Source organism: Exophiala spinifera (genome assembly GCF_000836115.1).
Source record: "Exophiala spinifera strain CBS 89968 unplaced genomic scaffold supercont1.5, whole genome shotgun sequence".
In the NCBI taxonomy this organism is placed as follows: Eukaryota; Fungi; Ascomycota; class Eurotiomycetes; order Chaetothyriales; family Herpotrichiellaceae; genus Exophiala; species Exophiala spinifera.
In genome coordinates, this window is record NW_015622517.1 from 1,138,328 (window position 1) to 1,153,487 (window position 15,160).

At 53.5% G+C, this 15,160-nt stretch overlaps 4 protein-coding genes across 4 annotated transcripts; all 4 read left to right on the forward strand.

Annotated features, from left to right (window-relative positions):
* Positions 1–900: 900 nt before the first annotated feature.
* PV08_06991 (uncharacterized protein) lies at positions 901–2,636 on the forward strand (the record flags this gene model as incomplete). The annotated part of the gene is made up of 4 exons (XM_016381324.1): positions 901–1,152; positions 1,199–1,326; positions 1,412–1,661; positions 1,740–2,636. 4 exons carry the CDS (start codon positions 901–903, stop codon positions 2,634–2,636), a joined length of 1,527 nt encoding a protein of 508 aa, XP_016234426.1.
* A 2,180-nt stretch (positions 2,637–4,816) lies between these two features.
* PV08_06992 (uncharacterized protein) lies at positions 4,817–5,783 on the forward strand (the record flags this gene model as incomplete). Its single annotated transcript, XM_016381325.1, has 2 exons — positions 4,817–4,892; positions 4,960–5,783. The coding sequence occupies 2 exons, from the start codon at positions 4,817–4,819 to the stop codon at positions 5,781–5,783; spliced, it is 900 nt and encodes a 299-aa protein (XP_016234427.1).
* Positions 5,784–8,837: 3,054 nt separating this feature from the next.
* Positions 8,838–10,721, forward strand: PV08_06993 (uncharacterized protein; the record flags this gene model as incomplete). The annotated part of the gene is made up of 2 exons (XM_016381326.1): positions 8,838–10,366; positions 10,430–10,721. 2 exons carry the CDS (start codon positions 8,838–8,840, stop codon positions 10,719–10,721), a joined length of 1,821 nt encoding a protein of 606 aa, XP_016234428.1.
* A 2,107-nt stretch (positions 10,722–12,828) lies between these two features.
* PV08_06994 (uncharacterized protein) lies at positions 12,829–14,226 on the forward strand (the record flags this gene model as incomplete). The annotated part of the gene is made up of 1 exon (XM_016381327.1): positions 12,829–14,226. The coding sequence occupies one exon, from the start codon at positions 12,829–12,831 to the stop codon at positions 14,224–14,226; it is 1,398 nt and encodes a 465-aa protein (XP_016234429.1).
* Positions 14,227–15,160: the final 934 nt, after the last annotated feature.

Below are 15,160 nucleotides of genomic sequence, written 5' to 3' on the forward strand. Positions count from 1 at the left end.
CTCGACTACAGACACTAGTTGACCCTTGCGAAGAAATGATCTTGCCAGAACTCGCACTCAACGGGAGGATCCCTCACCCCGGCTGCTATCGTTGCCACTGTCGCCACGACCGCTCTGGCCGGGAAGACATGGTGTATGGTGTTCTCTTTCTACGGACAAGCTGTACGTGAAAACTGAAGCTACGGACTTTCTGACGGCGCATGCAGTAGCATCACGTCTCCTGCGCCTGCACTGCGCCCAGAAGTTGGCGCAAACCGCGGCAGGCACCGCATTGTGTAGGGCCTTACCCAGTTTTCGGATCGACACAATCACAGCTACCCCCGTCCTCGAACATGGGTGTTCGCTCTCTACGAAGAACGGACTACAGCAGCAGCCCATGCACAACACCCTGGACCGTCAACTAGGAACGGGCTGGCGGACCTCAGCTACCGGCAGGCGAATGCAGTCAAGTGATTCACCTCTGATCCCAAGTCACTTGTTGAGGTCCACCCGACGACAGAGCCCCCCAACAGTGGAGGACTCTGGAGGAGGATCTATCGTATGTCCTCGTTGCTGGCAGGCCATGATCTATTCCAGAAGGTATGTGTTGACACTTGAGCCACGGTATCTGCCATATGCATTACTCCGTACTCGTGCTTGATCGTCCGGAGTCCATGTCACATATGCCATCTGTATCACAGCTCCGTACTTACACAGCCAGCCTTACGACCAGATTGGGACACAAAGACGCAGCAGAGATATAAGGGCTGTCCCTTTTCTGATCTACAGTTGCCGGTTTGCCTCGAGCCCAATGCTACTCTCGCCCTCGAAAGATCAAACGAAGCACCGGAAACAGAAGAAAGAAAACTAGAACACAAGACAAACCAACCACGCATCCAGTCATCAGACCAAACAAACACTATGGTTCCTACTGCGACCATTCCAGCAATGGTCCTAGCAGGACAAAACCTCGTCCTCGACATTCTCGCCGCCTACGTAGTGTGGCAGATGCCGTGCTGGATCTCGCCTTTCTACATCTTCATCTCGCACCGTACTGCTCAGACGATCCTGGCCCTTGCAGCTGTCGTTCTGCTGTTCACGTTGAAAAACCTAGATCGAGCCATTGCTGTGCCTCGCATTGCTCTCTTGTGCGAAGGGGCTGTAGAGGCAAGTGTGATTTACGTTGCTCTTGACCAATTTTACTAAGTCTATTTCACAGGTACTCTACCTTTATCAGTCTATTCGAAATGGTCTCCATTCCTCCAACCAAGTCATACGCTACGAACCAGTCGTGTTCGCCATCTGGTTCGCGCCCAAGATCGCTCCTTTTGGTCTGACATCAGTTGTGTAAGTTCAATCCTCCGTCTTGCGCGTGACTGTCGAACACTGCTGGCTCAGACCTCCCACTAACTTGCCAAACAATCAACTTCAGACCGTGGCACTGGCAGCCAATCGTCTTTGCGGTCCCGTACATCCTCGATCAAGTGCTCCAGATAGTCATGTGCGTCATATTTTGCCAACGAATCTTTGTGGAAAAGAGAGGCCATCTCCTCAAGAGAACGGAGTTGTGCCACTGGCACTACGCCTGGGGCGTGTCAAGAGCTGTCTTACATATCGTTGCTTCGGGCATTATCATGACTGTGTCGATCTTGTGGCCATACCACCAACTATTGTTCTTCTTGGTACGTACCTGGCCTCCTAGCTGCCTTTGCTAGTATTGTGTCCAACTCTGAACTGATGGTTGTCTGGTCCCCACCCAGGTGTTGACCAACGTCATCCTCTTTTCCCCAACACCACGAGCATTTCTGAGATACGCCAGGGCTCGTAAGTTGTCTTCGAATGATGACCACACAGAGACAGAAAGAGACATGTCAAAGCCTCAGATTCAACACGGCATAACCGTCCCCGCCCGGGCAGTGACGACCCAGGAGCATGGCTCAGGTGAGCAGCTTATCACGGCGTCGGCGTCAAAGCTCTCTCTTCGAGCGATGCGATCCAATGAATCATCTGCCTTGTGGTCCGAGGTCCTGGAGATCGAAGGCTACATGTTCCACGTCAGTCGAAAGAACGGACGGCACCATTTTACCCTGGATAGCTCCGATGACCTCTGGTCGCTCCGGGCCGTCCGTCGGCTCCTTCCCTGGGCATCGCGCTATCCCAGGGACAAGTGCACAGCTGAGGAGTTCCTCCTGCTCGCCCCTGGGTATCTCGAGTGCCATCCATTTCGCGAGGGCACACCGTCGCTGTACGACATCATGCGCGACATCCATCGGAAGGAACTGCAGCATACTCTCGACAACTTCCCTGCGCACCAGGCTCGCTGTGACGAATGTCTCGTGGGGTCGTGCCCTGAGTTGTTTTCTTTGATGTTCAGGTTGCTGCTGGACATGGTTAACACGCGCGTCATTCTGCATTACCGTGTAGTTGAGATCGCCGCCCGGGCCCACGGGTACGAAGATCGGCTGCTCTTGACTCGAGTGGAGCCGACGACGAGGTCGACGGTGCGGTTGGAGTTTGTCCGCCACAATGCGTTGGTCGTCATTGAGACCCCGTGGGAGGAGCTGTCCACCATCAGTTCAAAGGGCATCTGCATCGACGTGTCCCACGACACAGAGTGTATCCTCCCCGGATGGTCTGAGGATGGCACCCTAGCATAGAGAGAAAGTTAGGCAGCCAAAAGGGCAACAGGGCAAAAGGAAGGGGCTCCGGGGTTTGGGTTAACTTGGGAAGAAGTCCCATAAGCAACCTCTGGGATATGGCGACCAGAGAAAGTCAGTCCCGAAGAACACGTACGAGTTGGTGTGCGTACTGTAGCCTATAGGTAAGGCAGGTCGATGGATACTTGAGCCGGCAAAGGCCCGAGGAGAGGCAATCAAGAGCTCGCCAGGCTGGGGATAACTTGTACAAGTAGCCTGTGGGTATGAGGAGGGAGTAGGGAGCAGGGGGCTGGTTGATTATTGCAATGCTACTTGTACTGTACCAGGTAACAAGCCAGGTCTCACTAACTAGTCCTGAAATCCACCCACATCCTTTCTTCCTTCCGCCTCCCCGGGGACGCTTACGTGGTGGCACTGACCAGTAACTACAAAGGTAGGTGGTTAGACTGGGAGGACTGAAGCGACTGCTGTAGTCAAGTTAGAGGCGTTGTAAAATACTAACTAACTAGGTGTTGTTTATTTGGCAGTTCTCGCCAGCGCCCGTTCCGAGTAACTAAGTTACCTTGTAACTACAACACCTAGTTACGGAGCCTCGCCGTCCCGACTTGCCTTTCAGCTGGGGTTGTGTATTCACCTCAAAGCTGTACCGTGCACGACTTCCAGAGTTAAGGTATAGTATATAGTACCTAGGTAGTTAACTTGTTAGCAGCGACATAGTTAGAGCCCCGGGTGCGAGGAGTTGACTATGCAGTTGTCCGACGAGTCAGTCACTCTGGTCAACTACTACATACACACTCCCGGGTCAGGTTTAGCCTTTTGTCTGTAAATGAGCGGCCACCGACAATCTGGACACCCACTGTATATCCTGTGTGTTCTCCTGTTGGTCAACGGTAGGGACCCGGCAGTCTCCCTCCTACACTGTACGTACTGTTCTCCCGAGCACTGGTGTCCGAGTTAGACTTCAACTTGATAACCCCCACCGTAGTTGTTCGTGACCGACAGTCTGCCCACCTAGCTACTGTTCTCCTAGACGAGTTTCGTCGAAGAGAAGCAGAAGGATTCTGTCTCGTTCACTGCCCGCCCAACGCTCGCCCACTTGCCGAACAGCCTTGCGACGCACCATGTCCCTGGCTTGTCCCGTCTCTTGAGAGGCATTCTTGAGTCTTTTGCCACCGTCGTGTCTCGATTCGGAATATCGTCTGAGAGTCCTGGACGGCATTGGCGAGCAAAGTCCAAGGCACGTCCGAGAGACTGATCGGGGCTTTCCCTCAAGGTTGCCTCGCCTGCAGATGGCTCCCTCGTGCCGTACAATCGTACACCCTAGCCACCGAGCCTTGCCCTGTGGCAACCTGCGGTGAGTCTTGTATTCTGTTCCTTTGTCTGCGCGTTCGAGCTCCGTACTTGGTTCCTTGTCCGCAGGTTCGAGGTGCTTTGTTGAACTCGACAAAGGGAGCACAAAGGACGAAGAACAATGTTACTCTCGTAGAGTCTTGCCTGGGCCCAGACATCAATCCTGCACTGCACTATCCAGGCTGGCGGTAGTCAACTGTAGCGAATGGTGGCCCCGGGGTTGAGCTTGTCAGTAACCTCTTGCAGACACCAGACTCTTGCGTACCTCAAGCTCCAAACTTCCTGGCAGTCCATTCGGTGAGGATGCTGGCCACTTCATATAGAGTACTTCTTTCTGCCAGCGACGCTGCGGGTCCAGAGCGATGATTGCTCCTCAAATCCTCCTCTCCTCCGCTGCGCTCTGACACTTCCTGTACAAGACAACGAGCAGGGGAGTGCCACTCTACACAACCAAGTCTCAGTCCATCAATGAAAAGGGATGTCGAGGCAGCGACACGGGGTCACGTTCTGCTGTTTACTCAGCCTCGTCGGTAGTCAGTGAATGAATCCCAAATACTCCTTCCACGCGTCGCGTTGTTCACGCAGAAAGAGCATATGTCTGCTCTTGCCATTGTACCTCACAATACCTCTCACCATCATCAGCTTCCCATCTCTGTCCTATCCAGCCACAACACCTTCCACAGTTGCAGGCTTGTTCTTGACCATTGAACCACGTTCAGCTACCTGGACATACCATTCTGCCTCTTCCCTTTCATCGTACAACATCAAGACGACGACATATTCGCGAGGATCGCTGGCGGGATTGAAGCAAAGTAGACATCTCTTTCAAAATGGCAGATTTCAACGATAACTTCTTCATCCAGTCGGTCTTGAACAGCATCGATGACTTGAACCAGATTGACCGTGGTAAGTCTTTATTGTCCTCCTCAACCCCTGTCACAGGATTTGCTTTGGCTAACTCTGCATCTGATAGTTGTTGCTGCAGAATTAGGACTTCCTCCTTTCCCGTCTTTCGAAGACTTACTTCGCCGTGGATGGCGTCCCTCCTCGGCTCATTCTAATCCTGCTCCTGCCACAAGCAGCGTGGGTGTTCCACAAAGACAGTCGAATGGACCGAACAGCGATCAACAGAATGGCAGCCAGAGTGCTGCGGTTGCTCAGAGAGGGCCACCTGCAATAAGAGCGGTACATCCTCGTCTCTGCCCTCGTCCTCTTGCTCCTTCCCATCGACCTTCGCTGGCTCACGCCAATAGCACTCCAGCTCAGCAAGGTGTGATCGGAAGGGCAAGAGCCACCAAGAGAAAGAGCCCAGATGACGAGGAGGAGGACATCCCGGCCAATGGAGGCGAACCAGCTGGAAAGAGACAGAGTCTTGGAGGGGCCAAATTGGTCGGCACCACAAAAGAGTTACCAGGGTTCCCTGCAAGCAAGGAACCGTTGCCAACAGACTGGACTCTGGAGCTCGTCGTCACCAAATATCCCAACCACACCTTGCTCCCATCGGTGTTGGATGCATTTACCCAGTACTTCTGGACTGGGAATGACATATACAAGAGGTTCTCTCCAGAGATCACCCAGGAGTGGAACAAAGTGTTCCCAAACCAACCTGGCAACGCTCTTCACAAGAGGCTCATCGGTCGGTGGAAGAAGATGGGGAGTGCGGCGTTGCGAGACTTGATCAACGCTCCCAAGATTGTTCCTTGCTTCGCCATTGGCGAGCCGTACTTTGGCAAGAGCAATCCAGGAAATCTGGATCTCAATCCCAGGGCACCTCGAAAGCCGGTCAAGAATGAGTGACGGAAGAATGACTGACGGAGATATGAGTGATGGAAGCATCAGTGACGGCCCCGGGGTTCATTCTTTGAGCCGAAGTTGAGGTCAACTTTGGCCAAGGTTGCAGAAGTACTGAGCTTTTTTTCAAGGGCTCAAGCCTTTCTCTTTGAACAGCATCGAAGATGACGGCGAATCCTTTTTCCTAGCAATGCGAGACAATACCCAATAAAACCTCCTTCGAACCTGGTCGACAATGGCATCGAGTCGGCCTCATAAAGCCATCAGCGTTCCTTCTGTAATCCACTGTTAGGGCAGGTCTCGTGAGCTGTCTCAAGCTCGGGGTATCATGTGAATAATGCAGACGACTATCTGACCAGGAATATCTCAAGAAGAAACCATCGCACTTGTTCAGAAAACCTGGTCGACATCAGGGAACTTTGTAATGTTAACTGAGTTTCATCGTTCGAATATAGTGGTACCAAGGCCTTCGAATCATTCTCCAGCGAGGTGGATCGTGGGCGCGTTTGTCATCTTTTCCTCTGCTGTCCGCACGCCAGATCCTTTTCGACTCAGATACGAGGTTGGAAACTATCTCCCAGAATCAAAGCCGTGAACTGGGGGTAACTTGCCTCACGGAATTGTTGACAGACCTACCCACTGGGAATGTTATCCTCGGCAGCTCGGTGATTCAAACGCGGTTTGTGGATGACTGGCCTTTGGCTAATGTTCTTCCTCAGACCTCCGGGGGTAAGCCGCGGAGGGTAGCCATCCTTCTCGACATGGCCCTCCCTTCGGTATCCTCCTCTTGGGGAATGACACCGCCTCGTGGTCGTCCTTTCGGGGGCCGATCGAGCCTAAAGTTGCGGCGGACCACCCTTCGGGGAACTCATTCCCTCCCATATCCCCTGAAAGCTCTGTCACCAATCGAGTCCTTCAGGACTACTCTTGTTCTGGGAAAACTCGATTGGTGAAAAGAGCTTTTAGGGGATATGAAATTCATGTTAGCGACGGCCGGCCCTTTTCTAAGGGGCGCGGTGCGGCCGTTCATTAACAACCCCACCAGGGATTTTCGATCACGTAAAAACATCAGCACGCATGCACAGGCAACCTGCCTGGCCATCAACTTGGCCCTCGATTCCCACCTCCTCCTTCGGAAGGAATCACCTCCCGAGTTAATCCCTTGCATAATGCATTCATAGTCCAGTTCTGGTCCATATCCCCCGAAAGCTCTGTCACCAAATGAGGACTCCAGAACTGGGCTACGAATGCATTACTGCAAGGGATCGAGTCATTCTCTCGATTCTGGTCGGTGTCGACGGAGAGCAAGTCGAAGCAGTCGGGACTCCCCTCCCATATCCTCTGACAGCTCTGTCGTCAATCGAGTCCTTCAGGACTGGGGATATGGGAGGGCACTGAGCTCCCCGAAGGGTGGTCCGCCGCAACTTTAGGCTCGATCGGCCCCCTGAATGCTCTGTCACCAATCGAGTCCTTCAGGACTGGACTACTCCTGTTCTGGAGGACTCGATTGGTGACAAGAGCTTCCGGGGATATGAGACTTATGTGCTACTCGCTAGACGATCTCAAAGCTTTGGCACAAGTCGGTCGGCTTTCTAGTGCTTCACACGATCCCGCTGAGGGGCAGACAAGCCGAACCAGGCCAGCTCGCACAGGACCCGAAAGCTTTCATCATCCGTCGCTTGCAGGCGGAAAATGTTTTACTGGTGTCTTTTGCGAGGGGAGGTCGTTCAGGGTCGCTGGGTAGTAAGGTAATGGCTTGTGGTAGCAGCCCTCCTGGTGTGTACAGAGCTGCGTTGCAACAGGATTGAGGTTGCGCGGAGCAGTTCATGCTTTTTCGTCGTCGGCGTTGAGTACGCTGTGCCACGAGACTATCGCCCTTGGCTAGTGTGGCTGACGCGATGATTTGTTCGCTATGTGGGATTGTGACGGGGGTACACCCTAGCCTAGCTGGAGAGAGTTTGGGACCACCATCGAACAAGCGCCCTTCGTCCTCTCAAGGCGCGTAGAAGGCTTGACGACTATGGAAAGATTGGGGCTGAATGCCGCATGCTCACACCGATAGAGACGAAGAAGATGGCTATGCCGCATGGCCATATTGGGCGCCAACCACTTCTACCCAGGTACGCACAAAGTGATGTGCCGCCTCACTAGCCGTGGCCCGGGCCCTCATGACCCAGGAATTTGGTGGAATGAGATACGAAACCCGCTTCGATTCGACCTTTTCCTCCAAATTTGTCCCCCAGTGAAATCAGGCTGTGCTTGGGACAAAATGTGATGGCCTTATCTGAACCAATGACTGAACGTCATGACATGTGGTCGCATAGCGGTCGACAACGACAGACGCATGCCGCATCATGGCAAAGTCGACACTGGTAGCGTGGTATGCCGCAGCCATTTTGCTATGCGTACTTTTGTGTGGGGCCGTGGCCCCCTTTGCCGCCCTCTGGCTTGATGGTGCTCAGGCTCTCGACTCAGGTAGCATGTTCGAACCACTAATGGAATGGTATCGACGGCCGCATAATTGGTCGACCACGGGATTCAGCTCTCTTGCCTGTCTCGGACACTGCCTCTCTGAGCCAACTTGCGCTAGGCTATGCAATAGTGCGTTTGTGAGCCAAATGCACAACGACGTAAGGCTGCAACCTGGTGGTCAAACACTGTGATATCTTCTAATGGGCGCATGACCCATGGACCTAGTGATCAAGCAGATGCTGCCGCAGCTGCCCCTTAAGGTATGGCACGGCATGGACGAACGAGCCCTGGGTATGCGGCGCAACGACCATATTTGATCCAATTGCTGGCTGACAATGAGCGGCCGCATAATGGTCGACGAGGATATGTCTTCTGCAGATGCTGCTCGGTGCATGCGTGATGCCTGATGATAACGCTCTTCCACCATGCCTTGGCCTCAAATGTGACATGATGCGGAAATCATGAACTGGAAGGACCCAAGAGGATGTGACCTCGCAAAGGTATAACTTCGGCTACAACTCCCAGATGATTCCTCGTTCTTCATCATTCTTTTGTGCACCTCGAACACTGACCTTCAATCACGACTCGATGGCTCTACAGCGAGCAGACCAGCAGTCAATTGTCTACTCTCCAGCTCACACAAAAGCCCAAATGTCTGCACCCGCAAACTTCGATCAATTCGACCCCTCAAAAATCAAACCCAGGAAGATCAAAAAATCCGGGGAGTGGGGACCCCGTGGACCGCAAGAGTCCAGATATGGAATTTATTGGTACAACAGGAGGAATGACAATGAACCGATGGTATGGGCAGAGCTGCCTTCTTATCCCAAGTTTGACGAGCCTATCCCGGCCACCGCCTCCCTGGAAGAGATATGTGAGAAATATCCCAACCACGTCCGCGGGAGCTATCTGGAGGCTTTCCTCCAGTGGCGCTGGTCGGCCACGGACATGTGGAAATACTTCACCGACCATGCCAAGGCAGAGTTACATACCATGGGTATCGCAAGATGCCGCGCTGCTCACAATCGTTGCAACTTTCTCTTCAAGCGGTTGGCGGCCCATGTGCGCAGAATGAGCATTCAAAAGTTCCGAGCTCTTTGTGAAGCCCCAAAGCTTCGACCAGCCCTGAAGGACGGTAGGGCAAAGTATGGCAAGTCTATCCTGCAGCAGAAAGTCCTGGGAGATCTTGGCGAGCCGAATTGGCAGCCACCCTTCGGAGTCGGACAGTCACACGGACTTCTTGAGCAAAATGAGAGCGTTCATTCCAATATGCCCACCAAGTCTTGCGCTGCTGATGTGACGCCCGAGGTTGAGAAACGCACCGACCCGGACCCGGAGCTAGAAATCTTCTCAAAGATCATGGGCCTCAGCTTCATGGAGCAGATCTCACACTGTGCAACCATCATCAAGGCAGACCCACTTTGTGCCACGCACAGCAACGAGCAACGCCGGCGTTGGGCGCTTTCCATGCTTGACATCCCCGTCAATGCCGCGACAGAAACATTCCTCCAGTACAAAGCCATCTGGACCTGCCCGGCGTACTTGAGTTGGGTTGAAAAGAAGATCGAAGCTGTCATGGAGAGGCGGAAAGCCAATGATCCTTTGACCACGGACGCCCGATTGCCGTTGACAGAGAAGGTACTCAATCCTGAGGTCAGACAGTGGATCGTGGACCGCAAGCGTGCCACCTCCCAGATCCTGGAGGAACGCCACACCATCTCGACGATTCTGAAGTCGCATGCCAAACATGTCGGTGCATGTCCAGAGTTGTCACCTGATCGGCATCACCGCGGACTCGTGATTCGAGTCATCAATCAGGTCCTTCTCGCAGTTGGCGAGATCCCTACCACTTGGCCGGGTAAGGATATTCCTGACGGTAACGCTGTCGAGCAGGTCTTTGAGCCAACGTGGACTTTGCCAGAGCAATTGGCCGCGGCGCTGGCTTCTCAGTCCGCAGTTTTGGCCGCCGACGCCGAGGGAAATCTATACGGCGACGACGAGGTGACGTCTAGTCTGACTGCGACTGGAGATACGGGCTTCGCCTATCCCGAGATACCTGTGGATCCTGACTTGACCCATCAACTTCGCTGCGGCGGAGGGCCTGGGCAGTTTTGTGGGTATGTCAAACCGGCCCACCGCGCCCCCGCTATGAAATTCGCGGTTGAACTAATTTGATGTAGATTACTGCCGAGTCAGCTCGTCGAGATTGTGGATCCAGAGCACAGAACGGATCCTTCGATTCAGGACTGGACGGCGATCACTCCAGATATGTGGACAGCGGCCAACGTCTCCGGCAACGTTTCGACAGATTTTATCGGGACGTCGCCCACGGAAACCATGCAACCTAGCGGACTGGCGTTTTTCGGCTTCGATGAACAGGGTGAGACCACTGAGCTTCCACCGAGCCCTGAAGGATTAGCGATCCTCGAGACGGACCCGGAATGGTTGCGAGTTCTCGTCCGAGGTGGGTGAACGAACGGGCATCTTTGAGACGGATCCCGCCGTGACTGCAAGTGTTCGTTCGAGGTGCGTGAGAGAACTGGGGTTATCCAGACTGATAAAGGTGTTGCAAATTCTCGTCCAGGGTGCTCTTTGAAGGATATGGTGAGGTGGACGGCAACAGAACAACCACGGCATGAGGATTGATGTGAATTTTACTTTGCTTTTTTTGTTGAGCGTTGAAACGAACCCAAATTGCCAGCGGATGACGGTCCAAGGTGGTTGAATCGTCGAGGTGCGGATGATTGGCGCAAGCTTGTTGTCTCGTATCGCAGGTACCTTACACCATGAATCATGACAACTGTCTTAAGAGGTTTCGAGAACCCCCGTTGGTACCATATCCTTCCTTGTTACTTTGTGAAGCATCCTTTTCCTGCCCGTTGTCAACAAGTCAGAGAGAGAGGGACCGCTTAAGTTTGAGGAGTTTGAGTTTGAGTTTGGACTTGGGACTTTTCACGGGATTTTTTGTATCAAGTTTTGCGCACGCAAGTCTGTTGTCGTCTCGGCACTGTTGTTGTTGTTGTTGTTGTTGTTGCTGCTGTTGCTGCTGTTGCTGACGTCTCGGCGCTGATCACAACCAACGCAAGATAAGAGATAAAACAAGCTTGACCATGGTGGATGGGAAGAGATTCGTCTCTCCCTTTGTGTCGAAGTTCGATTTGACCGATTCTCTTCCGTGTCCATCCATCTCACGCACCAAAGCTAAACAAAAAGAACAGGAATGATGGAAACCGTTGTGTTTTTGATGTTTCACAAGTACATGCGCATGCATCAGTGTTTCAAACCTGCCTACCTGCCTACTTACCGTTCAACGGTGCATAGGTACCTTCACAGGTCTCCTGCCATACCCTCCCTTACGACCCAACAGATCCATCACAGTCACCCAGGTCCCTGTATCCGATGGACGGTTAATGTGGGCACAGCTCGTCACAAAGATTCAAGGCGGTGGTCGTGGCGGCGGCTATCCATCACTCCACAGATTCACAGACTCAGACTCCAAAACCCCCTGGAGGTCACGGTATTTGTACGGATGGGCAGTGGTCTGGTCACGTTGAGCCTACTTTCCGGGACAAAGGCATCTACTACCCCGGACGCCCTGCACCGCGCCACACCACGTGCAACGTACCTTGGTACATACATGCCTCCCCAGGAAGTTCAGAGGTCAGACGTCAACGTACCTCGCCATAAGTGTGTGACCACGCTGGTTCTTCTGAACGTCTGGTCTGGAACGTTCTGGATCCAGATTTGATCTCTTCCAGATGTCCTCCTTGGCCCATCTCCCTAGTCCGGCACACATCAACCAGAGCCAACTTTCGAAATGGTCGTCAGCCTGTTCGGAAACGTTGCCCCCCGTGTGCTAGGTACAAGTAGAGAGATAGCACTCTCTTCGGTGGCCTCTTTGCCCTCTTCACATCTCTTACTCCTGCGGTTATGGCCATCGCATGATGACAAACGTACCACCGCATTGACTTGGCAAACAAGCCTCCACAGGCTTACTCGGGGCATGTTGTCTCTTTGATGATCAATTTCGTTGCCAGCCAGACAGCCATCCATCGGCGTGGGCAATACGTTTGGCCAGGTGCGGCAGTTCGCGGATATTCTCAATGGCAGCGACGTCCCGGTTGAAGCAGAAAGGTCATCAAATGCCCTCGTTCTTCGTCTGGTGCCCGCGGCTACCGTGCCCAACAGGGTCTTGTTTGATAGACAACAGTGACAATTTGGTGACGGCAAGGAGTCGGTTTGTCGAGTGCTGCTTGCTATATAAAAATAAAGTCCCTTTTCTTTTCCTCTCGAAACCCGTGTCTTTCAAAATGCTTTACCGGGCCCTCACAAGCTGCACCATGTTGGCAAGGCCGCGATTTCACTGCCACTTGCACTGCACAATACACCTACACCGCTTGGCGCGACTTGACTCTCAGGGCAGTGAATTCCTTGTTGTCCTGCACAGTCCTGCAAATTTCGTTCACTCACAGATCGATCACTCTGGTCGATAAAACTGGTTTGTCGCTCGGTCTCTGTTGTCGCTCTTGCGGTCCGATTACTCTTCAAACAATCAACTTCATACTCCACATACACCATCATGGCAAGCAATCAGACCTCACAGGACTTGAATGGCGACGACCAGCGCGCAGCCGGCGACGCTGGACATGAGACCAACCTAGAGAGATCGGCCCAGATGGGCGTGATGGAAGATGAGGATGAGACGGAGGCCGTACAATCTGTTGAGCGAGGAGAAGATGCCGCTCAAGACCGACCTTCATCCCGACAATTGCCAACAGGGCAACCTCTCAATGCAAGTGAGGCTCTGCCAGAATTCACGCGGTCAGGTCGCCATGTCAGACTGGCCCATGACCACGCGATCCCCAACCAGCCAAGAACGATTGGGAGCGGAGCAGACGCCGGAAGCAATCTGATGGCACTGTTCGGAGACGAAACAACGCCCAGGACAATGTACAACCTTGTCGTCGAGGAGGGCAGGGCGGGCAACGATGCCTGGCGTGGATATCCCCCTGCAACCCGAGTCATCCCAGCACGGTTGACTCTTGAAGAGATCTGCCGTTGGTACCCGAACCACGTTTGGGGCACGGGGCTTCGCCTGTTTGCGTCGGAAGGGTGGAAAGCCAAGCGGATTTTTGAAAACCTTCCGGCCAACGCCCGCAACCATGGCGCTGGATCGCGGCCGTGGAACTATCTCCAGGCCAGAGTGCTGAGGGAGAAGAAGGCTCTGTACGAGGAACAGACGAAGAAGAAATGGAACCCCGTCCCAAAGAGACCGAGCGCAATCGCATCTCCGAATCGCAACGCGCCAGAACGGGTTTCTGCGCCGGCAACGCAGCAATATTCCGTCCAGCCGCAGCAACAGCAGCCGCAGCAACAACCTCCTCTTCCTCGTCGCCGTCATCGCTCTTCCTCTATTTCACTCAGCCAGGACCGGGACCTTGCTCCTCCACCATTTCCATTCCGGCAACAGCTACGACAGCCGCAGCAGTCGCAGCCGCAGCCGCAGCAGCCTCCAGCGAACGGTCGTCCTCCTCCAGAGACAGAATTGCAGCGACTCGAGAGACTGACCATCATCGAGCGCACACGTGTGTTGAACATTCTCATCAGATTCAACCAGATCCAGGGCGTCATGTTCCCCCGGACAACCGGAGAACAGCAATTCAATGAGCACGAGAGTGCGTTCGTCCTCCGCCTCAACACACAACTGGCCCGTCGCGTCCCGGGGGTCCCCTACTGGACGCACCCGATCGACATAATCAGGGTGTTGTGGCAGCAGGACAACTTCCGAGACGTCGCGCACAACGAGACCATGCCCGATTACATGGACAGGTCGAACCGCGCCGCGAGGAGGATTTACCTGGCCAACTTACGGCACTGGGGCGTGAGGTGGGAGCAGCTGATCCAGCAGATGATGTGGCAGGTGCAGCAGCAGCAGCAGCAGCAGCAGCAGCAGCAGCTCCTCATGGGGCCTCCGTGACGACTGGCGGTGGAGGTTGGGAGTGAGACTCGGAACGAGAGTGAGAGTGGAGAGTGGAGAGTGGAGAGTGAAAGAGTGACACCACCCATCTGGCCCCGAGGCTCGAGGTGGTGGCGATCAGAGTGAAGAAGGGGCGAGAACGAGACTCGACGTACAGAAAGAATCCGATGATGCTCGATTCGAGAGCGATACGGCAAAGGTGCATGGGAAAGTGCGTTTGTCAGTTGAGATCAGAGGCGGTCCGGGGAGAACTTAGAAATTGGCATTTCGGGAAAATCATCAGGCTCACTACTCCGTACACCATTTATGTACTGTATGTACTATTTTTTAATGGTAAGTTTTTTTTTTCAGGCCTGCTTGTTCTGGAATGGCCAAATGGAGCTAGTTAACTAGTTGCAATCTCCGTACTGTACTCCGTACTCCGTACGGTATCCGTCCGTTCTCCATCCGGGGTACAAAGTCTATCGTCCGACGGCCCATGGACGGCCGGAGCCTGGTGAGCCTATTTATCGGTACTGACCGACGTAGAGTAATCAGTTAGTCATTTACTCGCACTCGCGAAGCCTGCACACGTGGTCTAATCCGAAATGCGTACTGCGCGGCCTACCACCATCTAGATACAGAGGACACACGACCGATCCGAAAGTCTCTGACATGGAAGTATGTGGACAATTCATCAATTCCAATCAAGAGGTTGGATATCCATCGGTGACCTTTCGATCCCTGCTCAGGTCTTGGGGTATGTATATATAGTTAGGTACTCCGTACGAGTGATCTAATCGGATCCCAAGATTAAACATACCTACAGTACATATGCAAATGCCCCCCCCTACGAGTCAAACAAGTCCTTGTCGCCATCTTGGGCAAAACTGCGACCGAGCCACACCCATGGTTCTTTTCTGCAAAAGCAAACTCATCATTGACTTCGTATCAT